Here is a 27986-nt window from a genome sequence, read left to right on the forward strand (position 1 = left end):
TACCCTCAAATTCTGTGTTTTTTTTCCTCAGCCAGGTGAACTACAGTTTGCTCCTTGCACTGAGAACAGCATCAGGTTTTGGTTTTTGTTCTATTTTACAAGGGTTTTTTGGTCAGGCAGAGGTCTAAGGACAGCGGTAGGGCAGGAATCATCCCCGGGGTGAGCAGAATCACCTCAGAGAGCAAACGGAGATGTCTCTAAAGGAGAGGAGCCACCGTTCCCCCACAGGACCAAGCTACCTGGGCTGACGAGCGGGGTCCTTTCCAGACGGGAGCTCCCAGCTCCTCTCCGCCGCGGCTCCCTCCCCTCACATCGCGGACCGGGGTGAGCGCGGCCCCGCCGCCGGCTGAGGTGACTCCGCGGGGCCCGGGCGGGCCCTGAGGCGAGCGGGAAGCCCAGGGCGGGAACGTGCCCCTGGCCGCCGCGGCGCCCCCTGGCGGGCCGGGAGCCGGGCTCCGGGGTGTGGGCGGCCCGAGGAGGAGGAGGAGGGGAGCGCGGTGAGGGCAGGGCCGAGCCGAGCTGAGCCGGGCCGTGCCGTGCCGGGCGACACCTGGGCGGCTGCGCTGCCTCCTCCTCTCACGTAGGTTTCGACTTTCTTCCCCGCCCGGAAACTTGGTGGAAGGAGCCGCGCTCGCCGCTGTCGCAGGCCGGGTTGGCGCTGGGCTTCCCTCGCCTCCTCCTTCCCCTCCCCGCGGGCCAGCGAGCCGCGTCCCGCCCGCGGCGCCGGCAGGTGAGCGGGTTGTGTGAGGGGCGAGGGGTGCCCGGCGGCGCTGAGGGGCCGCGGAGGGCTGAGGAAGCGGCTGAGGGCTGAGGAAGCGGCTGAGGGCTGCAGCTCTCGCCCGGGTCTCGCAGCTGAGGGTTCCTCGGCCGTGACCGCGCTGGGCCGGGGAGCAGATGGACATGTTCTGTCGCTGTACGGGGCGGTAAGCGCCGGGCAGCGCAGGGGGAGGCTGCCCGCCCGTCCGGAGCCATTAACTCTTCAGGGGTCGGTCTTGCCCAGGCCTGCGCTGAACTCGGCGGTTTGGCCTCGGAGAGAAGCTATAGGGCAAAACTCGTGTTGTGAGGTGCGAAGTTGTCAAGTTTCTGGTGCTATGCTGGTGATTAATGCAGGAAAGACCATATAAATAGAAGCTGAGATGACAGGCAAGGCAGAGGAATGCGACGATGTGGATGTTGTGGAAATGCCTTAAAGGTAAGAAATACAGGTGATGTTAAACATGAAGAGATCTGTAAGAGGCTCGGGAAGAAATGTTTAAGGGATACTACACAACCGGAATGCTCTCTGTTGAATGCAGAAGTTGTTCATCAGGGGTTTATAGCGGGGTGAGGTGGTGTGCAGCCTATAGGACTTTCGCACTCTGCTGCTTGGTTGTGTGCACTTGACATCTCCTTGCTCCTGACATTGGCCTTGCTGTCCGATGGAAAGTGAGCAGAACAGGCAGCAGCCAGATGATGCCAGCGCAGGAGGTGGCAGGGAGAGCGGGACAGCCCCTTTCGGTGGCACTATAGGCTTAGTTTGCTTTAAGCCATGCTTGAAAAGGTGGTTTTCAATTCCTTGAGTTATTTGTTTAGTCCTGCTTTACCTTGGTAAGGTAAGGAAAGGGAAGTGAGTATTCCTGTCGCTTACCAAGCAAAAGAGAGTTATACTTTCAGCTTCTGCTCCAGTTTTTTAGCCAAGGCAAAAGGACCAGGACTGTATAAATGCCCCATAGGAAACATTATTCCAGCTCAAGTGCAGATAAGTGTTAGGGGAGATCTGTGCTGTACAAAGGGTAAGCTGGGCAGGGTCACACCAGACAAGCCTGTGGAGATAACAGGCACCCCAGGGAAGTATCTGTCACTGTCACACGGCCCCAGAGTTGTCCAGTCTAATCCTTTAGGCTCTGGAGGCTCCGGAGCAGCACAAGGTTTGGGCGGTGTGGGGTAGCTTAAAGAGCTGTAGTTATCCTCCCGCAGCATTGCCAGTTGTGTGCTGTGCCTTTGGGGGATGGCGCTGACGTTTGTCCTTGATGCTTGAAGGCCAGAGCTCTTTTGGCAGTTCTCCAACAAAGAGAATGCAGATTGTGCACATGGCTCCTTCAAAACAAATCTTCCTCTTAAGTTACATACTCAAACTCTTTTACAACATAACTAAGCAGATGTAGCCTGTCTGTTGCTGAGAGGGGCTAAGGCAGTGGTAATGTTTATTCCCTCCCCCAAAGGGATTTGCTCCCTGAACCAGCTGAAATCAGAACAGCACCAGTGCTTGTGGAGGGGAAAACAAAGAGGTCATATGGCTGAGGATGGAGCAGAGAAATGATAAACAGGAGGCCAACCTTTCATGGGGTTTTCTAGCTGTTGGAAAACTCAGCCCTGCTTCATTCACCTCATTTATGTGTCTGCTCTAGTATGCAAGCTTGATGCATACGTAACTAATTTAAATAACGGAGATGCACTAGCATAAAACCCCAGTGAAATGAAATGGAGGGAAGGAGCTGTGGTGAGCAGTAAGAAGGAACCTCATCTACTGAAAGGCAAGTTTCTGTTAAAGTTTATAACCAAATGAATAGCGAGGGAAGTGAGCAAGGGTTAAGAAACAAACCCAACCATATGGCCTGGGGAATGAGAGCTGTAAGAGGTGGAAGAAACAGCTCCATAGGGGACCTGGCAGCTAAATGACCTCCAAAAAAACCCATGAAGTTCAAAGATACCTGATACACAGGTTGAGGATTATTCTGGGTAACATTAGTGCTACCTGGATGGCAATTCCAGTAACTGCAGTTAGAAATTGTAATTAATGGTTTTGTAAACCATAGTCATGCTGTACTTCCCGAAGTGTGGCTAATAGATGAATTTAAACATGTTTATGAGATCTTAGACTTAATAGTATAGTAAGAATAAACTTGAAAGTATAAATATAACTGCAGAATAAAATATCTGTTGTTCGCAAAGCACCTCCCTGCTGTAATTTGTTTCTTTTCCTTGTTCATTGCCATATATTTCATGTTTTCTGCATTAAACTGCTATATTGATTTAACTTTGAAAATGAAGCTGCATCATTTCATTCTGCTTGTGTGTATCTTGCCAGAGTAGTCGCAGCTGTTATCTTACTCACAGGCCTGAGTATGTTTTGCTGGTTTAATACAAAACCCTCTTGTTTGGCTTTTCCTTCTCAGCTTACTTCAGTGGTGCTTGCTGTTCATACAGTTGTTAGGAATTGCATTTGACAGTCCTGTCCCTTATCGGTTTATGTTTCCTGATTTATAACACGTAAAATGTTGCTCTCGGCTTAGAAATTTCTCAACACAAATTGAATTTGAAAATATGAAAATATCTGGCAACTTTTTCTGATGCTTTGGGTAAGAAGTTGCCCGTGAGCCAGTGTCTCACAGACCATCTGAAGTGTTAGAGGGGATTTAGATGTACATGAGTAATAAGAATTACTATGCTGGTCCAGGAAAATACACTTAAGGCTAGAAGGAGGGAAATGGAATAAAGCTGGAGGAATTTGACAAGACAGTCAGCATCTTAACAGGCAAAGGCTGGTTTTACTTACATACAGTGATTCCCTGAGTCTAGAGGGTCTGTGCAAATCTTGTTTGAAGACTGTAGTCTTCCTTATTTGGAATATTCTGGAAGGGAAGCAGTGGAAGGGATTATGGATTTAAAAAAACGTGTTGCCTGGCTTTGTCTATTCTGCCTGGGCCTTAACTCATAGTTTTGTAGGCAGCTGAGCAGACTCTCTTTAAAAGCTGATTTTCTGACAGTTAAAAAGGAGTTGAGATAAAACTTGATCTGCTCCTCTGAGAGTTTAAAGGGCTCCCCTGTGACATCAGTTGTGTTGTGGTTGTTGAAATTCCAGTAAATCATGATCAGCCCTATTTGTAAAGTTCCCAAACTTATTAACCTCACACCCCTAGACTCAATAAATGACAGATTCTCACCCAGTAAGCACTATTGCAGGTCTCTGAACAGAAAAGAAAGAAATAATTGGCAGAGTCCCTGCCCTGGGAAACTTAGATCTGAGGATATCCTCTTTGACATGATCTCAATTGGTAGTGAACAAAAATTGCCCTATGATTATTTCGAGTAGGATACCTAAAAATAACCATAATGGGTCTTTTGGGCCTTTTTGTACTTAGGATAAAAAAAGAGTTCCCTTTGAGGTTAACACCTGGGGCTACTTTACTCATAACCTCAGCAGGCTGAAAACTGAACAGAGAAAGGAGATTGCTTCCCCATTCCTGCTGAAACCATGACTTATCACGGGTGGCTGAGGAAGAATGTGGTTGCTGCATTGATTTGTGGCTAGTGGAAGGACTTTGGTCAGTTGTTCCAGCTCTCTTAACTGGTCAGGCAGCCATACCCATTTTAAGGTTATTTTTAGAACAAGAGAAAATATTAACTATCAATTTACACATACTGTAAATATGTGCCTAATAAGGTAAGATAGCAATGGTTCTTAAAGACCTGTTTCTGACACCGGCTTGGACACAGGTTTAAATCAGGGTAAGATTTGGTTGGGAAAGAAAAACGCCAACCCACAAAACAAATAATGCCTCTTGCAGTTTTGTTTTCCCCTAGTTGTGAGAGTTCAGACTAAAGTCAACAAGATACACCAGGAGAAACTGTATGATGAAAAGGCATCTTAAATTACATGTGCAACTGTTCTTAAGCCTATGAACCAGTAATGCAGATGTCTTTAGCAGCAAAACGTGTCTCAGGTCTTTTAAAAATGAGCCATGGTTACTGTTCTGTAAATCTCTGGGGGAATGTAATTCTTAATCCAGAGCTTTTTTTGTTTTCTTTTAACTGCTTCTATAGTACTCACAAGCTGCTTTCTGTGGTGAAGGGTATTTCAGCTACTGGTTGCAGCAGCTCTGCCTGCCCACAGGCACCGGTGGGAGTTTTAAGCTGACTTCAAACTTAGCTGCATGCCACCCTCGGGAGCTGCATAAAGTAATTATTTGAGAAGACGTGGGCTAAGGGATTAAGTGTTGGGGTTTTTTGTTTAAATGGAGGTAACTTGTTTTCTTTCTTTCCCCTTTACCATGATCTGATGGCACGATGGAATGTTAAGGGGAATTACAGACTTAATTATCTTTTAATTGAGCTTTTTTAGTTAGTGGGAACAAGCTTGGGCTGGAAAGTACTCTGCCCTGGTTTTGATATAATGCCCTCTTACCCTGTGAAAGGAAGTCTGGGGTGTTAGGGTGATAGGCCCTGCTGTTGCTGCTGGCATCAAGCATGGGCTGGGGCTGTCTGGAGCCATTGAGAAAACAGAGCCAGGACTGGGGGAAATCTGATGGTCCCTCTAGAATAACACTCAGCTGTGCTGCATTTTTGTTACTGACCACTGGTTTTATTTTGCAGAGTTTAGATCCAAGTGCCTATTGATATAAAGGGATGCTGACATAGATTGTGCTAAACTCTAACTCAAAACAGAGCACCATTACAAAACATAGTGCTGTAACTGTAACTGAGACCAGAGTTTGCCTTGGTGTGGATAATGAACAGTTCTGTGCTACTTTATCCAGCAGCAAAGCTCTAATCTGATGTTTCTGATGTTAGCAACTGTAGGTATCTGACTGTTGATAGGAAAGATTTCATCACCAGGTGCAAAACTCGGCTTTCATGCCGCTGGATTGCTTGTAGTAAAGTTATGTAGAACACAGTATTTGCAAAGGTGGTGTTTGTTTGGTCTTTTTTTAACTAACCTGGAAGATGAATTGTTTCATACTTAAGGTTGAGAATAGCCAAGGTTAATTTCTTTAAACTGAAGTTAGTTTTAATTAATTATAAAGTAACCCTTGATGGAGTGTGATAGAGGGTAAAGCTTTGTAGAACTTTCGCACAAGATAGGCAAGGCTTAGAGGTATATAAATACTGTATGTCTACCAAAAGCAAGTCTTTCTCTTCCCTTCTTTCCCCTTTCTCACATTAACATATGTATGATGATGACTGCCTTGGTAAGGATATTCCAACAATGACTTTTAAAACGATGCAGTTACATAATGCACAGTCTGCTTCTTCCTTTGTGTGCTTCAGAAATTCTCTGATAAGAAAGAGTCTGATTTATATTACAAATACAACACCCAGATCACTGAACAATGATTTACAGGTTTGCTTTCATCAGGCTACTTCAGGAGTAACAGCTATGAGGGCTGAGTAGTCATGGAGGCTTTTGCCCCAGACAAGCCTCTGCACATGCTTATTTCAGATTCTGTATACTGTGGTGCTACTTTTGCTATAAAGAAGGAATTTACAGCTAGACGCAGACCATGATGTGCTAAGAGCATCTAGTATTCGTATATAGCCAGTGGACACGTGATCTTTATCTCCTGTCCTCAAAAGCAAACCCCACTCTTTGGAAAGTAGGTGTGTTACCAGATATGTAGTTGAGGCGAGATCTGAACATCAAATCTCTTTAATCCCTTTTTGTCTTGCTTTTTAGCTTTTTGCTTTAATTGCAAGAGAAGCTTTCGTTATTAATTACAGATTAGGTCGTTTATCCTTAAATTATAGTATTGGATTCCTTCCTTCTTTGTCTGTAGAACACTTCTCCCACAAACATCAAACTGATTTTTAGGGGTGGAATTGCAGATAGCTGCCAAATTCAAGATGTAGGTGAGCTGAGGTGAGGGTGGAGGTGGGGGTATTTAATTTCCTAGAGAGAGGTGATTAGACACAATAGAAAAATACAAGGAACACACAAAGAAAGTCAACGTGTGCTGCCAGTGGTGAAACTTCTGTAGGAGTCTTTAAGTCAAGTTCTGTGAAGACACAAATTGATTTGAGTAGTACAACAGAAGAATTCCTGTGAGCATAAATAGAGCAGCTTGCACCTTTGTTTGAAGACAGGGTGTGGAAAGGATGGTGGATATAGCAGAAGTATCTAGCAAAGGTGAGAAAGCAGGGAAAAATATCAATAAACCAGCTTTTTCTGCAGCACTTGTCTTCACTTCTATTTGATAGCACTTAATGCATCCGTTTTCCAGAGCAGCATGTTAAAATATAGCCAATGCTTAATCCCCTTGGGAGAGAAGTGGAGGTGGAGAACATTTTACACCACTACTTAATTCCTTACAAAGGAGGGAGGAGAGAAGAAATTTATTGGTTCTTATTACCCTGATAAAATTAATGGAATGATAACACCAGAATCTCCTACTGTGTGGAAAGAATTGGGATTAATGGTTGGAATTACATTTGTGTTGTCCTGCTACTTTAGCATGCTGGGTCTTCCTGGTGAGAGAGTTACTGTTCTGTGGTGTCATTAACAGAGATGAGAAGCAAATGCTCTGAGCATGTGGTAGGGAGAGAAATTAATTTTAAGTGCCAGCTTCTTAATTTTTCAAGTCAGCTCCTAAAATTAGGAGTATGTTTGCATTTAAGCTGTAATACAAAACTAAAAGGTTTGCTTTTATACTGAACTTTCAAATATACCACCAAAAGAGGTTTCTTAAAAAACCAAATCTGTCTTGAAGTCTGTTGAGCTAAACACAGAATCCATGTACCATGCTGGAGAGCTGGTGTTGGAAGGGTTGCTCAGGAGAGAACTCCTTAGGCTAGTGTTAGTCAACCAAGCGTTTTAGCACATCTTTCAGCATAGGGTTTCCTGGAATGATAAGGCTTTTCTAGTAGAACAGGAAAATAGTTCTGATTATAATTGACAAGAATACAAGTAGTTTTTCTGTTTTCTGCTTGAGAAAACAGATGCTTGCCCAGGAGTTCAAGCAGTTCAAACACAAAACTGTCCAACGAGCACAGAAACACCAGGGAGTTAGAATAAAACTTATTTTCCGATTTATAGTTAAAGAATAGGCATAAATAATAGGATTAATATAAATTTGTGAAATTGACATTCTTCCTTTATACTGAGTACAGTAAAGCAGCTTTGATCTAAAGTTTCTCAGTCGGTGTTCATCTAAGTGCTGAGCAGTTTCTCTTGGAGGTGGCTTATTAGAAACCCTTCTGCTTGTAGGCAAAGTCAATTAGGGGAAAGGTTACTTCTTAATTTAGATATATAAATTTACCAGTTACAGAAGCTTTTATATTCAGTGGCCTGATCTTCAGCAATATCAGAAAATGAGAAAGATAATGGGACTACCTGAAACTCTTCTTATATCACCACCTGAAATTGCTCTTGGGTTTGGTATTGTGGCTTTTGTGAAAGTTGAACTACATGAAGTATTGCTTTTAGAAATCTTCTATTGTTTCAACAATATTTTCTGTGCCGCTGCTGTAAACTAAGGACAGGTTACTCGTGGTTGTGAAACACTGCATTTGATAGAAACCCTGTCCCATTTCATGGACGTGAAGCCCTCATTCAAAATAGCAATAAGACTCTGCAAAAACCCTGTTATGGAACACTTTCACAGTGTACTTCTCTAGGATGAAAAAATAATGCTATTCTGTAAAACACAAAACTTCTTAACTGAGTGAAAACTGTTTGAAGGCAGCTTAGCAGAAGTCCTGCCTCTTCTTCTTATGGTTTGTTGCTAAAGCGCTGGGTTTGCTGCATTAGAATCCATCTTCACCTTGTTTTTATGTAAGCAGATGAGGTTTGGGTTAATGCCCTGCTGGTGTGTGCCCTTCGTCATCTTAATCCAGAATGGGCTGGCTTTGTCCACCCCATAAAAATTAAGGAATTGTTTAGCCTTTAGTTGGAATGTTGCATTTCCAGTCTCCCAGGGAAATGCAGTTATAAATATAATAACTGGCATAATTATTGCAGTGAACTCTTACATAGCAGTAGATGTGGGGCACGCGCCCTGCTCCCAAAGCCAACTTTTACACTGGGGTTTTCAGTAACACAGTGTACCAACATATAAGTGTTAACCTACAGGTGCATAAAAGCATAAACCAGTTGTATTTCCAAAATATTTTCCAGGGTACAAGTAGCTTGTTAATATTAAGAAGTAGTCATTTGACAGATTTCTCCTTCTTTTAAATGATTTTTTTTTAACTGAAGAGCATGAGACATTCCTCTAGTCATCCTAATCTGTTGTGTTTTGTATCCTTACTGCAGACTGGCTGCATGTTTCTTTATTTTCCAATGTGGAATGTGCTCTGGGTCACTCACCACACTTGTGGTTTTAGAAATCAGTTGGTGAATAGAAACAGTCTTGGTTTTTCTTTTTATCCCCAGGAGGTTCCTATGTGATCTTGGGTCACTTGAGATCATATTTGAAGGCATACTAAAGCATTAAATTCCCATGAATTGATGCCTCCGTGGGTCTGTATTTTAGCCTCTGGTGATGTTATTTCTGTCTTTAAATGGGAATAGCATCAATGTTAGAGCTCAAAGAGATGTCATTAAGGTAAATATGCTCATGACTGAAAGTGATTTGTAACCAGTGCTGGCTTTGTATGAGCAGACAGGCGTGGACTGAGTTGTGTTGTAATTTGTGCTCTCTACTAACAATGGCAGAGTGAAATGCCTTAAAAAATGAGCAAGGAATGCTCCTTTCTTACAAGGAGCAAGGGGAATGACAAGACTTCAAATGATAAGTTGGAAGCAGCGATGCTGCTCTTACAGTAGCCAGGTACCACAGTTTCTTCTAAGCCACTGTGGAGCATACAGAAGGACAGTGTTGGAAAGAGCTCTTAGATATTTATGCTGTTTTAAAGGAACTTTTACAAATAGCTGTAGAAGTAATTAATCGGTTCCATTTATAAGGGTGCTCTGGAGAATGGGACATAATTTGCCTATCAGGAATGGTGCTGAATAGTTTGCCGTGGGTGTGGTTCTCAGCATGGTCCTTACTAGAGCTATTAACAGTGGTGTGGATGTGCAGAGGGGGTGTATATCTGAGGCTCTGTGCCCTAGCAGAATTAAAACTAGGATAGGCAATGTGCTAATACTGTCAGGAATAGTCTTGCTTTGGCAGGAGAATAGATTAGATAGCCTGGTAAGTCTTACTTTAAACAAAATGTTAAAGCCTTTTCTTGTTGCAGTACAAGGAATCCTACTTCAAAAAAGAAAAGCCAACTGTTTTTTTAATTTAAATACAGTAATGATAAAGGTGATCCCAAAGAAATGTTTCCTCTAGCACACACAGGGTAAGAAGTAGGGATTTCCATGTATAGGAATGGGGTGTGTTACTTTCTAAGTAATTCAGACTCCTTGCATTATGCTTTACAACATCAGAGTCCATCAAAGCAGTAACATATGTCTGTGTCAGGCTTTAATGTTTTCATGTAGTCAATTAGTAACTAGGGACCAAGCTAGATCTTGATGCTATGATTCTCTGGTAATATGTGCATTGTGTAGAAGCTGAAACATGTGTGAGGCCTTGGGGGAGATCCCAATCCTATGGAGAAAGGCAGAAGCAGGGAATGTGCACTCAGGGTGGCGTTGTTGGAAGGAAGCTGGAGAGGGGGAAAGATATGACAAGAAGAACAACACAAAGACATTAGGGGTTAAAACAAGTAACTGAAAATTGATGGAAACTGCATAAGATTGAGTATATATCAAACTTCCCCTTCAAAGCTAGAATGCCAAGGTTACACTGGTCTGCTTAAGCTGAGGGTGAACCATGCCTGTTACGTTTAAACAATACATTTTCTAGACACTTCAGATCTTCCTTGTTGTGCTGAAGTAGTCATCTTTGCTGAATAAGATGTTAGCAATTTTCCTCTTACAGAACATCTGCTTTCTGACTGAATCACCCAGCAAACGGCAGGCTTGTTGGAGCCTGCTGCCTTCCCCACTGCTCACCAGCTCCTGCCTTGCCGAAGGGTGTGGGCTGGGTTTCATCACAGAGGTGCTGGGCTGAGGTTCCCTGGTGTCTGCAGGAGTGTCTGTCTTAGTGAAAGGACAGGGGCGGCAAAGTAAAATTACCTTGGTGCTTTGGAATGGACTCTTTACCCCTTGGTTTTGATGATCTAGAAGTGAGAGGGTAGAACAGCTTAGGGTTACAGGGAAGAGAAAAGCAACAAGATTGTGGTGATACTTTTATCTTCCATGGGGTTTGAAATTAGTCATAAATGGGATTCATCTTGTGTAACCTTTAAACACAGAGAGCAAGAGAATGAATTTGGTAAATAATCTGAAAAAAATCCCATATAAAAGTAGTTTATCAGCAAAATTACCGTGGGGTTTGTTTTTGCTGAGAAAGTGGATTTGTTTCATCCCCTGCCAAAGTTTTATGCAAATAACTACAACCCGAAGCACCAGTATTTCTTACTGGGAGATGTTTGCCTTGGAAGCGCCATGATTCCTTAACTGCTGGTGCTGAGCTGATTGATTGGAATTGGTAGGTGACATCACTCACTGTCTGATGTTGAAATGGTTTCTTTTCGCTGGTGAGAGAGTTCAAGATCAAATGGAGACTTTTTATAAGGCAGACAGTAGGGATGCCTGTTTTGGGTGTGGAGCTAAGTATCAAAGAACAGGCTATACCCCTGCTTTGATTTGCTTGTGTGCTGGCTGTGAGCTGTGCTTTCTCTTTTGGGGAGCACCAGTCAGTCATGCAAGAGTTAAAGAGTAAGTGCAAACAGAAGAACTGGGTATGTACATCCAGCCCAAGCACTTTCCTGAAGGGGAAGATGCTTTCTGGCACTGCAGTAGCAGGAGATGAAACAACTCATGCCCTGTACCCACCTGGAACTGTGACAGTACTTTTGAAGTGAACAAGTTTCCATGGCTGGGTAAAACTTTGCCTGTAAATGGCTTGATTCTGTTGGTGATACGTTATCCCTTTAATTAAATAGCTGACTTGTGCTTGACGATTAATTGGAGTGATGTATGACTTTTATTAGAAACCCATGACTAATTTTTTCTTGCCGTTCTCGCTATCTTATTGTTCTTGCCTACCCTCCTCCAAAGGTGCTGCTGCTGTGTGCCAGCCATGTCCTCCAGGCACTGGTGCAGACCAGTGTTCACTCTTGCTTGGGCTTTTACCTGTTCCAGATAAAGCAATTGTTTTCAGGTATTTTCCATGTCGTCTGTCAGAAATTTTCCATTTCATCACAGTTCTGCAATTCTTTTTGTTTTAAAAGACTCCAGGGCTATTTACATCAACTTAAAAAATACCACCCCCAATTCCCCCCCAAAACCTCCCAACTACTGGATTACAGAGCATTATCTAGTAGCATAGTTCTTACTTCATTAAAATAACTGCTTGCTTAAAAACTTCCTTCCTGCAGTAGTCTCTGTGCCTGTAGCAAACTCAAGTGAATTCTGTATTTAATTACAATAGGTGAGATTCAAAATGGATGTGACTGGACGCATACCTATTAATTTTAATACAGCAGCACCTGTAAAGAACTTGGATACTGTTCTCCATATCTGTAAGAAGCTGAAGCTCAAACCTTCCTTTAATGTTACTGCAGCAAACTGATGTGGACAGTTCTTTGTGTTTTTTCCACTTAGGAAGCTTTAGTCTTTTTATAGGAAATTTGTTTCCATGGGTGAACTTAGGCATGGATGAGTGGGGAACAATGGATTGTTTGTTAAAATTAACTTGTTTGAAGGGAGTGGGCTTGAAAGGAAGGAAATGTGCTTTAGATTCAAGTTTCTTTTGAAATTTCTTCCCCTTCTTTTTCCTCATCCCTCCCCAAACCCTGAAACAGAAATCCAACAACTAGAACTCCCCAAACTGATGTTTCACCATACATAGCTTGAAAATAATCGGTATGATCTGGAAAGCCAGAGAGAGAAACTGTCAGTTTAAAAACCACAACCTGGGTTATCTTTTCTTTCCCTTCCCTTCTCTCCCTGGGCTGTTCTCCCTCAAGAACATGCAGCTTTTGTCTCGGGTTTCTAGTTCATACATTTGGCAGGGTTTTATACAGCCTGTGTCACTGGTCTGTGTAAAGTAATTTAAGGTTCAGTTTATCGATGTGCTGAAGCATTTTGCTGAATGATGTCCTCACATTCTCAGATCCTTGGGTTGATCATTCACAGGGGTGCTCTGGAAGGAAGAACCTTAAGGGCATGAAGATACCAGGGGGAAGTTAAGGCAGGAATACAATTTAATGTTTAATTGGCTCTATCCACAGAGGACAGTTGCTGGAAGTCTTTCTCTCCCTTTCATTAGAGCTCCTCTGTCAGACAGTGACTACGAGTCAAGTCTCCTTGCTGCTGGGCTGAGTGCCTGATGCTGGCTGTCATGGCTGATCCCACAGCAGAAGAACACGTCTCCCAGGTCAGTGAACTCTGCTGCGAATGTGGTCAGTTCCACCTCTTGCTGGACAATCATCTCTACAACTTCCAGGATGAAGTGGATGATGAACTCATCTGCCACATCTGCCTTCAGCCTCTACTCCAGCCTATGGACACCCCTTGTGGACATACGTACTGTTTCAAGTGCCTTGAGAACTTCATGCAGGAGTATAACTTTTGTCCTATGGATCGGAAGAAGCTCTCCTTCCAGCAGTGCCACAAGTCCAGCCTTCTAGTACGAAACCTGTTGGATAAGCTGATTGTCTTCTGCCCTTTCAAGGCTGAGTGTCAGCAAACAATGCAGCGGTGTGAACTAGAAGCTCATCTGCAAAACAGGTGTGTTCCCATTCACATTATCTTATTGCTTCTTGTATAATGCCAGCTGTCTGTTGTGCTCCTGACCAGAAAGAGCCATTCACAGAACAGTTCTTCAACTGGGGCAAGGTGGGACACCGGAGATGATAGAGGGTGAGGCCAGAGAAGTGGGTGGGTGAAGACAGTGTAATTGTGCATGCATGCACTAGGGAGGCAAGCTCACATGTGCCACAGAGCAAAGGGCAAGGTTCTGGCCTCCAAGCTGTCCACAGACACAAAACCCATCAACTGGATATACATTTGTGTGTCCTGATCTGGGGCACTTGACTCTAAAATTGTTACAAACATGCTGCTTCTTGTTTCACTTGCACAGAGCAGAAAGACAGGCACAAAATCAACACTTTGGGAGCAGGGATCGTGCAGTGGTGCCAGTTTAATTGGGCCAATTAAGATGTGCAATACATAACTCTTTGATCCAAATAATGTAAGTCCCTCCAAGCTGCACATTATGCAGTTGCTGAATCACCTACTTATAATTCCATTATCTCCTCTTTTCCTGAGAAAGAGAAGCAAATGAAAAATACTGTTTCTTTCTCCCTTATGCAGAAGGAGACAGCTTTTTTATACCTTGCTCTTGGCAGCAGGGATATGCTTTGGTGCTTCCACTGCTGGTTGGGCTGTTGGCAGGCAGAATAGTGTTGCTTTAAAAAAAGTGCAGGTGACAAAGAGCCCTTGCCATGGCGCTTGAAGAACACTTGTTCCCACCTAGTTAATGATTGCAGAGAGGGAGCTAAGTACAAGCTGTACTGCAAGCGGAAGCAGACCTTCCTTGGCAATGTGTCTGTTGTCAGTGGGCAACCAGAAATGCAACAGGCTTGTTTCCCTTCAGCAACATCACAGCTTTTTGCAGCAACCACTGCGCAGGGAAGTTGCACGTAGGATACCTTTGCAGTTCCAGCCAAGGATATAGCCTTGTGGTTCTTGCTTGTCTTCAGTACTCACAATATGAGAGCTTGTGTTAGAGCCAGTGGAAATGACAGAAGATCACAGAATGGTTTGGGTTGGAAGGGACCTTAAAGCTCCTCCAGTTCCAACCCCCTGCCAGGGGCAGGGACACCTTCCACTAGAGCAGGTTGCTCAAAGATTCTCGTGTGCATCTGTGAAATCTGGTGATCTCCTTTTTCTAGAACCATCTCTTGGCACTGCTGGCTTGTTATCAGGCAGGGCTGAACGCTCCAGGGACAGGGCTGCTTAGTTGTGTAGCTGGGGCTGTGACCCACACCAGGGCTGGGCCTTCCTCTCTGCTCTGTAAATCTCCCCTGCTATCAGTAAACTTCTGTCACTTGTTAATCCCTCTGGCACAGGAGTTAAAACACAGAAAAGGGAGGCACCTTTAAATGTTTATGTTAGAGACTTGTCTGGAAACTCTGTCATTCTCTTATACATTTCATAGTTCCTAGTATCTTCCTCAGGGAGATACCTAAAAATCACCTCAGCTGTGGGCATAGTTGGACTGAAACATGGGGGAAACGAGAGTATAATTATACTGGGATTTTGGTGTTCCTGGTTTTTAGTTTTAAGCGAGATTAACTAGTAGCAGGAAACTTAAGGGAATAAGAAGCACCTAGAAACTTGTTTTCTTGAGAGATTTCTGTGCCCTTTGCAGAATGAATTTCTTTCTTGACATCTTCGAAGGGATGTGCACAAGTGGGTCAGTCAGATTCTGTCTCTAAATTTTGGGGTCATCTTACTGCTTGGAGAATGAATGACTAGGAATAAGCCAGAGGAAGTAGTACTGGGATGAGACTTGTTTAGCCAGAATGTAAATAGTTGGTTTTAATTTGAAAAGTGACTCTGGTTAACACCCAATACTACTCATGTCTCTAAAAGTGATGCTTTTGCATTCATCACCCTCCTCACTGCCACCTTTTTTATATGTAAATACTCTTGATAAAGAGCTTGTTTTTGCTGAGCTACAACACAGCCAGACTGAGCACAGTTTGTTGAATGTAGAATTACTTCTTGGAGTAGTTAGTGGGATTGTATCTCTAAATTGCTCCTGGTCAAGCAGAGCCATCACCTGGGTGGACGGGAGGTGGAGTGCCATCTGAGAAAACAAGCTTTGCTGCTCTTGCAGGTTACTGGTTTGTTAAAAACAAAGCCTAATTCAAGGCTGAGCTTGAAACTTGAGCCACTTCCTTTGCATAAAGATACAATTCATAGGCATCTTTGAAAGGTCAGAGCTAAGTATTTGCTTGCATTTTAACAGGTATTGCTTTCTTCAGTGAGTGTTTGCCCGGTAAATATTTAGTAGGGGAGACTCCCATTGCTATTACATTCTCCTTTTAAAAATAATTTGCGTAATAATTTTGGAAGTAGTAAAATACCAAACCCTCTCTGAAGCTGGTACAAGTGATACAAGCCTTGCAGCTGATGGGATCTTGAACATGCTTCTTCAAACCTTTGTCAGTCAGAGCTCACATGTGCAGGGTGAACCTTGCAGGCAGAGACTCACTGTCACTGACAATCTCCCTCCAGGTGTCCTGGTTTCAAGAAATACAAATCTGAACTACAGCGGAGAAAGAATCCCAATTCCAAAGGGAAGGAAGATCCTCCTGCCAGGGTGGAGACAAACACGCCCAAGGACCCAGAGGTACCAAGTGCAGGATCCTCACTTGTGGCAGAAAGCTCTGCAGCAGCTGTGGTATCACTGGGGACTGTGGAGCCTGGGCTGGTTAATCCAGCATTTGAGGAGACTGAAGAAGGTGAGAGTTTGATACAGAAGTGTAATGATATAATTACATTTTCTAATATAAAAATGAAGTAATTATCTCTGACAATTTAGATTTTAAAGTGTCCCCAGTGTTCTTGGAGAGCCTCAGTGCTACTCAGCCATTGCTAGCCATCAAAGTAATCTCTTTCCTCAGCTTGTCCTTGAGCAGAGGGGAGATGTACTCATGTGCAGGAGTGTGGCAGGATCTGCTCACAAGCACAAAGGAACAGTTCAGAGAATCTCTGTTAGACTGCAGTGAATACTCGCAGTGTTCTTTGCAGAAACAAAGACAGTCCCTGTGAACATGGAGCACTTAAAGCACTTGCAGAAGCCAGATAATAATTAGGAAGTGTTCCAGCTTCTTCTTCATCTTGTGAAGAAGTTTAAGTATACAGTCAGTGTCCTGGAGTGGTCAGTACCTCGCTGATGGTGTGCAGCAAGCGGGGGTTTTAAAGCATAACTTAGTTTTGGGGGATTAATAGTTATGAAAGCCTTTCAGATAAAAGTAACCATCTCCAGCAGAGAACTGCTTGTCTCAACCCCTCTTAGAAGGCAGCAGATGGAAATCTCTGTGCCACATCTCAAAGCTAGTCTGGGTTTCCAAGTGTGCAGGTGCTGGAGCTGGGAACCTGTGCCAGGGTTAATACAGGGGTCAGTTGACTTCTCAGTTGGCTTTTTCCCCAAGTAAACCTGGGTCAGGTTTTACATGTCCCATGTGACAATTGCACTTCACCCTGACAGGCTTCATTAGTGTTGGGCCAGTAATGTTCCAGTGCTGGTAGATTTAATATAACTTGCTAACAACAACTTTCATCTTCAAAGTGTCTTGAGAAGCATTGCCTAACCTTTAGCATGCTGTGAAATAGGTAAACATTGCTCCTGTTTGACAGGGGGGATGGGAAAAGAGGAGGAAAGGAAATTAGAGGAGGGAAGTTGCAGTGAGCTGCCTGTGGTAAAGTCACTGCAGCGGCAGAGCAGTAATTACAGCCCAGTAGTCCCCTTTGCTAATGGGCATCGTGGAAGCTGGCATTTGTCATGTGGATGCCTCTAGTAGGTCAGCTGTCACCACAGCAAAATAAATCTCTAAATAGTAAATGAAACATATTGAATGCCCTTTAATAAAACTCAAGAATTAATAATGGAAGAGTTGAACTTCACCATAAGCTAGGAGAAGGTGGGAAACATTCTAGAGAAGCTGTAAAGAAACAGGGGCCTTTTAAGCTTTGAATCTGACCTATTCTTTCCTGTCCCGGTAGCTGCTTTCCCTCCATCAGCTGCTTTGAACACAGCCTGCCAATGCTGCAAATCTCATGGTGCTATGTGGAGGGAAATTCTGTTAATGTGTTGTTTTTCCTCTTCAATTTCCCCAATCAGACCTTCCTCAGAGAACCAGTCTTGTGGCTGAAACAACTACAGTTGAAATTCACCGAGAAGACCCCGAAGAAGAGCTGGGGATGAGGATAGTTGGGGGTAAGGACACCCCACTAGGGAACATCGTTGTTCAGGAAGTCCTGCGGGATTCTGTCATCGCTGCAGATGGGAGAATAGCACCTGGAGACCACATACTGGAGGTCTGTAAAACCCCACTGGTAGTCCCATTGCTTCTCTTGGCTTGAGATGAGTGCTGGAGCAGAGTTTCCTAGAAAAACTGAGGAATCTTTACAGCTGAGCACTGACAGGCTTCTATGTCAGCAGCATTGTGTATCCACTGGGGGTGAGGAGTGGACTTTTGAAGGTTCTTTCCAGACATACTCGCAGTTACCTTGCATATGTGATGGCTTTCTGAAATCTAGAGTGTTTTGGATAAACAAGAGTTCTATCTGGTATGTTTCACCCAGTAGCACCATTTCCCTTCAGAGCACTCTGCTCTAGTTAGGAAGTACTGTAATTGCTTGCTCTGCTATGTTGCTTAAGCTGCATATTCTCAATGGGCAGGTCTACAGTTTAAGACCTTACGATTTGAAGTAAGCATCAGATATGTACTGTGAGTAATAAAGAGCACCAGCCTCGTACGGTGCTGACCCAAGGTCAGGTTTAGTTTCCAGGTTCATCATGCTGCATGGCAGTGGGCTAAGCAAGGGGACAGAAGCTTGTGTGCAGCAGCAAGCCTACACACAGTGAGAACTGTTACCACCTCCTGGCTATGGGTATGGCTGCCCCATCATTTGAGGAGCCATAAAGACCTAATTACCCTCCTGGGCTGTGGACTTCAGTGAGGATGGGCAGCCCCACGTGCACAAGAGGCCGATACAATCTCTGGTTTCTTACAATCTATGATTTCTTATATAGACCAAGAGTAACTTCTCTTTTATCCAGGTGAATTTCACATGTCTAAGTCTTGTTTGGGCTGTAAATAGGGCAGGTCCCCACACTTAGTAGCCCAATTAGTCTCCTGACAGAGGACTGCACAGTTTTCTCTGACAGCAGACAAAGCAAAAAGTAGCTTCTCAGAGGTACCTTGGTAAAAGCATGATTAAACTGATGATTCCAGAAGACTGTAGACTATGGACCACTCTCCAGTTAGAGTCTTGCCTCCAAGTATGTGTAGAAGGCTGTAAGTTAAGGGATAGCAGTTCTGCATTGCCATGGGATGGTTGTAATGATTTAATGTTTTGCAGTTTCAGATTCAGTGGTTGAGTTGGCCTGTCTTGTCCCTCTCCTCATCTGTTCACCATCAGTTATGGTCTCATTTCATCTGCTTTCTTCTGCATCCTGTTTTAGACAACTCTGCTCTCTAAGGTGCACCAGAAGCAGCTGCTTCAGTCGCAGCATTGCCCAGGGAGTTGCGCATCCTGTCTCCAACTTTGTGATGTTCCACAGTGAGGACAGTGCCTAAATGATGTAGGTTCTGATTAGTGACTCCGGTTTGTTTGTCTTTCTAGGTGAATGGCGTCAACATCAGCAGCGTGACTCACTGCCAAGCTGTCTCCTTCCTGCGCCACCCAGGTCCTGTTCTCCACCTCATGGTCCTGCAGGAGAAGGGTTTTTCCAATAAGACTGCACAACAGGATTCCTCTTCGGCTACAAACCGGGAAGTGATCCATGTGACCTTGATAAAGAGAGACCGATCCGAACCCTTGGGGATCAAACTGATCCGGAAGACAGATGAGCCAGGGATTTTTATTCTAGATTTGTTAGAGGGAGGTTTGGCAGCCAAAAACGGAAAGCTGAGTCGGAATGACAGAGTCCTCTCAATAAATGGCCAGGATTTGAGGCAAGGAACACCTGAGGCTGCTGCACAGATAATCCAGGTAATTTATTACATGGTGAGGCTGTATGGCTAATGACTGCAGCTGCCTGCATTGATGGCAGGGCTCCTGTTCTGACCCAGGGGCTAACAGAAAGCACTAGAGCAAACTGCATTCCCTGAAATGTCTCTTTGGGAAAGTGACCTCCCTGCGGATGTGTGGGAAGCACCGCTTCCAAATGAAGATAAAGGTGGAGAGTGGGAATCCATCGTGAGTCACCTCTGACTCTGAAGCCAGGCAGTTGCTTGTGGCACCACAGTTCAGCTGAGGCAATGGGATCTCCTCTGTGGGGTGGTGTTTGGAGCTGCTCTTGCAGAGTGAATATTTGTATGCACTGTGTAGATGCATGCAGCAGAGACAGAATGCTTAGAACAGCTTCTCCTCTTCAAACAGTCAAACTGAAGGTGGTGTGGGGATGTGTGATAGGCTGGCAGCACGGAACACAACCTTTCGGCTGATTTGAAGCCCTCTCCCCATTTTGCCTATATTTGGGAAGGGAGTCTTGAAATAAGGCACCCCAGGCTAAAAACCGTCTAAAATACTAAACGGGTAGAAGAGAGGAGGTCTTTCCACAGGAATGTGCTCCTGCTGCAGCATGCCAAGTGTTTTGGTGAAAGGAGTGGGCAAGGAATCTTGGTTAAGGATTAAGGGTTGCTACGTGTGCAGCAGATATCATGTAGATCAGTTTAAATTCTTTATCTCCCTAGGCAGTGACCTCCAGTTTCTGTTTTTATCTAAGGATCCTGACACAATACATCTCATCACATACTGTTTATGTCCCGGAAAGGATCTGAGGTCAGCAGTGAGGGAGAGCCAGTCCTCTTCCTGGTAATCAGCAGAGGAGTGCAGTGATATAGGAGAAAAGAGCAGAGTTTTAGTACTGAGATCTTTTTTTATGTTATACATGTGATTTCATTCTATGGAATATTGTTTGCATCCCCCGAGTGCTGCTGTAGTAATGTGCAGAGGTAACTCCCATATGAGGAATTCCTCCTTCATCCCACTGAAACCAGTAACCAAAGTCTCAGAACTGGCTTCAATGGGTTTGGGAGTTGAACTCCTTTTGGAGTGATATTTGTGTAAAACTTGTGACAGTCCTTCCAAGATCATCTGTTCCTCGGAGGGCTGATTTAAATTCTTGGTTAAGTGTGATTTTTAACTTTGATTGCAAACCATTTGCAGAAGAGAGTCCTTCCTCTCTTGTAAAGTACCATTTACACCTATATATATCTGCACAGCCGTAAGTACTGTATGTAGTCTGGTACTCCTGGTTGAAGGGGAGGGCAAATCCCCATCTTAGGATGTGATGTTTACAGTATATGTTATGAAGACATGGATGCGTGCCAGCTTCTCTGGAAAAGATTTACTCTATCTGAAGTGATTTTGGAGGCAAAAGACTTTTAAGTTCTGTTTCAGAAAACAAAACTCTACTAGTTTTCAGAGGAAGAAGACCCAAACAGTTGATGTAATCCCTTTTCCAAAGCCAGGGATTCAGTGCTGCCAGGATGCTGTAGCAGCACCAGGGAAACAGGGTCCTGTGTCAAGAAGGGAAAGTGGCAACTGGGCTTCTCCCATCTATTGCAGGAAACGCCCCAAGCAAGCACACACACCTTACCCCAGTGGAGCCCTTCACAAAGAGGTTTTGTCAGATTATCTGAAAGAACAACCCAAATGAGAAGAGCAGTAACAATAGCAACTACTTTTCCCTGCAGTTCAGCCAAGGCCAGACATGCAGCTGGTTAAGTGTTTAACTGGCAGCAATCTTAGACAAAAGGTCATGTCTTCAGGTGCTCTGGGAAAAAAATGGGTGGGAGATGTGGAACAATGGCTGTGGTACATAAACTGGGAGGGAAGGAGCTTTAACAAGGTTCTTTGTAATAAAAGAAAAAGCATCCAGTACTCACATTGTGGTCATCCATCCTGGGTCCAGTCAGCGTCCTGGCTCTGCTCGTTCTGCATTACACCACGATGTGCTGGTCTGGTTATTTGTACTCAAGTGGAGGAACTACTCATCCCTTTCCACTTTCTCTTGGTTGGCATTCGTGGGGGAGGGAGGCACGAGCAAAGCCTCTGCTCCTGCTCCTTCTGACTAACATCTGCTAATGCCTTTCTTCTTTTCACCACAGGATTCTGTGCCTCTTCACAGAAGACACTGCATCACATCACACAGCCCTGTTTCAGACCCTCCGTAGAAACCATTGCCAACCCTCCTCTCTCCCCAAGAACATGACAGGAGCCATCCCTAATTTCTAATGTATTTGTCATCCTAGTTTATTCACCCTCTCTTTGTTTCTCCTGGCAGACCACTGAGTCAAGAGTGAACTTTGTGATCCTGAGGCAGCCAGGCAGCCAGTTGCCAGAGCAGGTAGAAGATGGCAGCACATCAAACAGCAGCAGCAGCAGCAGCAATGGGGGAAGCCCCGTGCACCATCGGAGGCGACTAGACCAGAATCACTACAGACGGAAATCCACCTACCAGAAGGTGAGGTTCGTAAGTAACAGCAAAAGCATTCGTGGTCTGACAGATCTATCATGTTTGCTCTGTGATGGCCATTTATCATAGAAGATTGATCAGTAGCTCCAGTTCTTCTTCAGCTATTGAAAAGCAGCAGGTCTGTGGCTTTTGGTACTGGAGAACTGTGTATTTGTCACCTACTAGGAAACGGAGTCAAAATTTCTTCTAATGTCTCTAATGTCGATGCAGAACTGGTGTTTAATCCTGTCTTGCCTGGGAAGACAACAGGAATTTACCATCCATGAGAGGCTTGGGACTTGCTTCACAACATCCATCCAGTACACAACATTCAGGGTGTTGCATGATGACACTGAGTTATGCTTCTGGTTTGGAGCTTCACAGTACAGAGGCAGAAACTACACAAATTACACTAGTGCTTCTGTAACCTCAGTGTTATGGCTCCATCCCTTATTAAAAAGGATGGCATATTAAACAGTATGAGCAAGAGGAGACTCATCAGTCTGTGGTACCGAGAGAGATTTGCTCTACATTTACAGCTTCCATTTGAGTGAGAAAACTGGCTTATAACTGCTTAGACTTCTGTGTTTAAATGTGTCTGAGTTTAGTAAGTAGCTATCACAAATGGCTGGAATGTGGCTCTTTGATTGAGATCCTACAGTATCATGTACATATTGCTTGTACAGCACATGCTAACGTGTTGCTTTCACAGCAACCTAAACATTTAGTAGTAGTCACAGAGAGGTTGATTGCTGAGAATGAATGGCCTCGAGATGAGTTCATAGCTTGTTCTTCAGTGCAAAATTGTTCTCCTCAGAGTGAACATCTCTACTGCAAATGAATGTGGGATCATCAGGAGAGCAGTGCCTCTGATGTGGTGGTGTCACTTTAGAAACACAGGGTAGCATTTCCACCCAGAGCAAGTACATGAGAAGCTGGCTTTGCAATCCAGCAGCACTGCTGGAATGTTCTGAATTAAAGACACACAATGGTCTGTTATTTTCTTCCAGATCCGGGCTTCTCATGTTAATTGTGTTAATGAAGCTGTATTTTGTACTGTCGTTGCTTTGTAGGATTTACCTCAGGGATACGCAAGTCACGAAAAGACAGTTGCAATAAAGAAGGAACCAAAGGAATCCTTAGGAATAACAATTGGAGGTGGAAGGGATAACAAAAACAAGCTCCCTATATATGTAACGAGTGTGCAGCCCATTGGGTGCCTCTTCAGGGATGGCAGAATCAAGCGAGGTAAGGAGGTTCCTGGACCCTTTATCCTTTGGGAACTGGTGTGTTTGGGTTTTTTCAGTAAAGGTTGGACTTGGACACTAAAGTGAGGTTGGGAACAGGATTCCACATAAGCCTTGAGGGAGAAATGGGCTTCACAAGAAAAGGTCTGTAATAATCCTATCATTTAATCAACAGGAGATGTACTTCTGAGCATAAATGGCATTGATTTGACTCATCTCAACTACTACGAAGCTGTCTCAGCACTGAAATCTAATGCAGCTTCCCACTCAGTGGTACTGAAAGCCTTGGAAATCATTCCACTGAATGCACCAGAGCCCTCTCTGGACATCAAGGAGCAAGGGTTCAGCTGGTCTCCCCTCTGGATCATGTGGCTTGGGTTGCCTAGGTACGTGCTTTTGGTGACTGTACAGAGATCTGTTCAGCCACAGAGCTGACTTTCACCCAAACACTAGAAACTAATTGCTTTGTTGGTTGTCTTGGAAGCATTGCTGGTGCTCTCATTGAGCTCTAAGGCAGGGGAAGGCTTTCTTTGTTAATGAGATCACTGTATAATGGATGCTTAGGGAACTTCTGCTGCCTTTCATGGTGTGACACATCATTCCCTCACTTCTGTTGGGCAGTAATTGTACTTCAGAAGTTCCTGAAACCCCTTTTTTCCTACGAGAACACACAAAACATGAGATTTTGGCATCTCTGGCACTGAGTTGATGTATAGTCAATGTAGATACAGCTCCTGCTAAAATACCATTAACCAGAATTGCTTTGTGGCTCTTTCTCAATCACACAACAGAAGCCAGCAGATACCTGTGCTAGTTTATAGTTTCTAATGTGATCATCTCCATTAGGGCAGGCATTCTTTCAGTCTCATTCTTTCTGGCTATCATAATTGTGTCATCTTTAGCATGAAGCAGAAATGATTCTGCATAGGTGAGTTTTCCTGCTGCTAAGCTTTGGACCACAGACTGAGCACAGATTTGACTAGCAGCATGGAAAGTTCCAGATGCAGAGTTGGGGCTTTGAAAGCTTGGATTTCTGTCCCCTTCCTGAGAGGGGAGCCTCTGGTTTGCTCACTGCTGCAGTGTCATTAATACACATTCAGCTGGGAGGGGTAGAGCCTGTGTCATTCCAGCTGACTGGAGGAGGATTGTGGAGATGCACGTGGAACAGTAAAGCCAAACCCTCCTGTGGGATGCCTGGATTATTTACAGCTTTGTTTCTTGAGGCACCTGAAAGAAGACACACTAACAAAGCCTCTCTTATGTGACTCTTGTGTTACTTAGCAGCCTGCAAATGCTAAACAAAACAGCCCAAGGAAGGTCGATTTTTGTCTCCAGTGACTGTAACTTGGCTTGAACTCTGCACCCTCCTACCAGGCTCTCCCAGGGAAGCAGCCTGTCTGTTCTGTGAAGGCCTGGTGCAAACCAGCCCTGAGCTGCACCGGGGCAGCCCAAACCGGAGTGTGAACCCTCAGACAGCGGCTGGTGTTTGATGGCTGATCACTGCCTTCATGTCAAGAGTATAGTGACATTACGTGCCATTTAATACAGGGCTTCAAACACCTTTGCTGCTGGTATTAATGCTGCCCTCCTTCATTTGGCTCTGGAAAGGGACAGTGTGTAGTGGTAATTTTCCATCTAACCTCAGGCAACTGGTACTGAACCAAGTGGCTGGTATCTTTCTTGCATTTTTTCTCTTGTAATGAACCTGTGGGTAGCTCTGCTGTCCTCGTAACTTAACTCCTTCCCCATTCTTTGCTATGAATTGGTGCTGGTGAGTGTTGCAAGTTAATTGTATGCTACTGCTTGTTGCTGCTGAGTGTTTGTCATCGTGACTGTGTATGTCACAGAAGACAGCACAGGAACTTTGAGTTCTTCATAGTATTACATTAAATCAATACCAGCTACTGGTAGTATAACAAGATCTCAAAGTACTGGTTTGGAAGGGAGGGGTTGTCCCAGTTCATTGCACACCAAGTCCTACAGACACTAGAAATACCAAGTTTACAGATGGACTTATCCCTTCTCTTTAAAACCATTGACTCTTGGAAGTGGTAACTGTGCACAGTGTGGCTGAGACTGTGTCTAAGGGCTTTAGTTGCGTTCTATGCTGACACAGCACTTACCACTCTTGATCTCTGGGCTATTTATGTGCACTGCCTGCTACACACATCTCTCATAGCTGTGTCCTTACACTTGCGTTGGTACCAGGAGAAGAAAACCACGGAGCCATCAGTAAGGTAGAGCTGGGTCTTGCAGCGTTCATGTGTGAAGAGCTCCCACAAGAGTAAATTACAGTTTGAAAGCAGATAATTGGATCTTTCTCCTACTGAGAAGTAACCGAGGCGGCTTTGAAATCTGAAACTCATCTGCAAACAGCTCAGGCAAAGCCCTCGGGGCCAGAACGTTTACTGGGAGAAGTTCGACTGCTGGAACACCTCTGTGGGGTGAGCAGCAGCAGTTTCACACAGCGGCAGCTCCTGGGTGCCAGAACACAACCTCACTGTGTGCCAGAGAACACGGGAGGCTTGCCCAGGCTCCTGCCACACCTTTCCAGACGCCTCACAAGGGCTCTGCGTGTCTTTGTGCTACAGACTCAAGGACCGAGTGCCGTTGGCACTTACAGAGCGCGTTCGCCAGGGTAGCCCCAGCGCTGCAGCAGCCCCAGGCTTGCTGAGAACATTCCTCAGTGGCTGGGGTTCAGAGAGTGGCCTGTGAGGTGTCCCGTGCCTTAACTGTACACTGCTGGGTGAGCCCCTGCAGGGAAGACCTCGCCTATCCTGGTGTGGTGGTTAGCAGAAGGAAAGCTACCATACCTCACCTTTGATTTCCATCAGCAATGCATTGCTGCTGTGTGCCTTCACAGATGGAATACAGAATTGCATGGGTATAGCTGCTGTACATGATCCGTTTGGTTTTGTCTCTACCACTGTGCATGTTCATCAGTAGAATTCATCGGTCTTTCAGGTCACAAACCCCTTCAGAGGATGGTCATTTTCTGTTAACTCTTAAACCAGCACTGACAATACTGAGAGAGGATTTCCAAAGGACTGACATCCTCAGATTTGAAACTTATCCCTGCAAAGGGGTTGCCTTAAATCCTTAAAACAATAAAATGGCCATGAGGCTGTAACAGCTTTCCACAAGGGAAAACCTACATTTGCAGCCAGGCAGTTTTCCTTGACACACACTTGTGCCTGTCTTTCTTTGCAGCTACCTTCACTGCTGTCAAGATATCGTCCTTAGCAAGGGTAACCTGGAGAGCTGGGGCTTCAGCATCGTTGGGGGCTTTGAGGAAAGCAAAGGAAACAAACCATTCTTCATCAAAACCATAGTGCCTGGGACACCTGCCTTCCGAGACAGGAAGCTCAAGTACGTATGTCTGCATCAGAGACACTGCTGCTTAGGTCACTGTTTTACTGAGGGGCTAAAGGTTGATGACTTGTGACTCTTAGACACTCATCTGTGCAGTTAATGCTGATACCAGCATTGTACCAGAGTCCTAGTACCGTATTAATGACTGGTTTGGTTTCTTTATAAAGGTACAACTAAAAGGAATTAACAGTTGTATTTTAAAAGGCTGTAAAGGTTTTAACTGAGTCGTTGGATTAAAGTAGAAAGGGGATATTTCAGACAAGTGCAGCACTATAAAAACAGAAGCAGGGCTGCTGTCGTGCAAGGGATGTGGGGTAGGGAGCTGGGCTTTGCTCACCTGGAAATGGTGTTAAAGACCAGGGCAGGGTCAGATCCTTGCTGGGAGGACTGAGGGCAGCTGGGCTCCTGTGCTATCCCCACTGGACACCAGGCAGGCAGTGGGCTGCCTTCAGCCCCTCACATCATCACAGCTGACCCCAGTGTAACTGCTTGATGCACCACAGAGATAGGCAGAGCAAGCAGGATGCCAAAACCTCTGTGTACAGAGCTGGAGCCTCGTGAGCACTTCACCTGAGCGACTGCACTCGTAGCTGTAGGAGTGACCTTGGCCATGAGTGTGTTTATCAGCACTAATTTGTTTTCTATAACTCCTTCCTCTGCTGAGCAGGGACGGTCACTGCTGTCCCTCGAGCAGCAGCAGTGTCCTTTTCCCTCACCCTCTGACTCAGAAGTGACAAGCTGCTCCTACAAGGAGCTGATGATCTTGGCTGAGGGTGGGCTCCATGACCCTGGTGGTCCTTGGGCACAGTGTTAGCAATAATTAAGTCCTGACAAGCATTTTCCTGTCTCTCACTAGGTGTGGAGATGAAATCGTGGCAGTAAATGGAGTGCCTGCGATCGGAATGAGCAACTCGGAACTCATCCCCATGCTGAAGGAGCAAAGGAACAAAGTCACGCTCACTGTGGTGTCCTGGCCAGGCAGCCTCGTGTGAAAGCTCAGCCACCCCGCACCCCAGTTCCAGGTATCAGCTGCCGTCACACAAAGCTAAACAGACAAGCCCAAGGAATGCAGCGCTCTTGCTACTGCCATGGAAGACTTTTCAGCTTCCTTTTTGCAGGAAACATTTCTTCACTGTGCTGAGGTTATCTACAAACCTGGCTGTTGGATTCCAAGTCAAGGCTAATCTGAACCGTTGTAGCTCTTTAGGATTGGTGCAGAGCAAGCTCACTGTCCAGGATTTCTCTACAAATCACTTTTGAGGCGTTTTCCTCAATTTTAGAGCTCTGCTTCCCATTTACTATTTTGGACAGGTTTAGACAGGCACCACTGTCCCATTTCCCTGCTAGTTTAGTTCTGCTGCCTGATCTCGCTGCCATTCTTGAACATAGAGTCATTTTATACATGTTTTTA

The 27986-nt window shown here is 44.7% G+C and overlaps 1 protein-coding gene across 4 annotated transcripts; it reads left to right on the plus strand.

The window, feature by feature from the left end:
• Positions 1–462: 462 nt before the first annotated feature.
• On the plus strand, positions 463–27982 carry LOC130594687 (ligand of Numb protein X 2-like). Of its 4 annotated transcripts, none has more exons than XM_057400740.1 (10): positions 463–730; positions 13023–13483; positions 16001–16227; positions 17610–17806; positions 19118–19486; positions 21786–21965; positions 23030–23204; positions 23379–23589; positions 26414–26572; positions 27432–27982. In XM_057400740.1, the coding sequence occupies exons 2-10, from the start codon at positions 13083–13085 to the stop codon at positions 27565–27567; spliced, it is 2055 nt and encodes a 684-aa protein (XP_057256723.1). In that variant the 5' UTR covers positions 463–730; positions 13023–13082; the 3' UTR covers positions 27568–27982. The 4 variants fall into 4 exon arrangements, with proteins under 4 accessions (XP_057256723.1, XP_057256734.1, XP_057256744.1 ...); XM_057400751.1 differs by having other exon boundaries at positions 13037–13483; XM_057400761.1 differs by lacking the exon at positions 463–730 and adding an exon at positions 1105–1192.
• The last annotated feature ends 4 nt before the right edge of the window (positions 27983–27986 follow it).

The sequence above is a fragment of the Pezoporus wallicus genome, unplaced genomic scaffold (genome assembly GCF_028554395.1).
Source record: "Pezoporus wallicus isolate ANWC-B61680 ecotype Strahan unplaced genomic scaffold, APGP_CSIRO_Pwel_v1 contig_8803, whole genome shotgun sequence".
Classification (NCBI taxonomy): Eukaryota; Metazoa; Chordata; class Aves; order Psittaciformes; family Psittacidae; genus Pezoporus; species Pezoporus wallicus.

Bases quoted from the DNA above. Each gene is read 5' to 3' on its own strand.
- LOC130594687 (XM_057400740.1), top strand. From the start codon at position 13,083: ATGCTGGCTGTCATGGCTGATCCCACAGCAGAAGAACACGTCTCCCAG. The intron at 19,487-21,785 runs GTAATTTATTAC...TTCTCCTGGCAG, and splicing joins CTGCTGCACAGATAATCCAG to ACCACTGAGTCAAGAGTGAA. The intron at 26,573-27,431 runs GTACGTATGTCT...GTCTCTCACTAG, and splicing joins TTCCGAGACAGGAAGCTCAA to GTGTGGAGATGAAATCGTGG.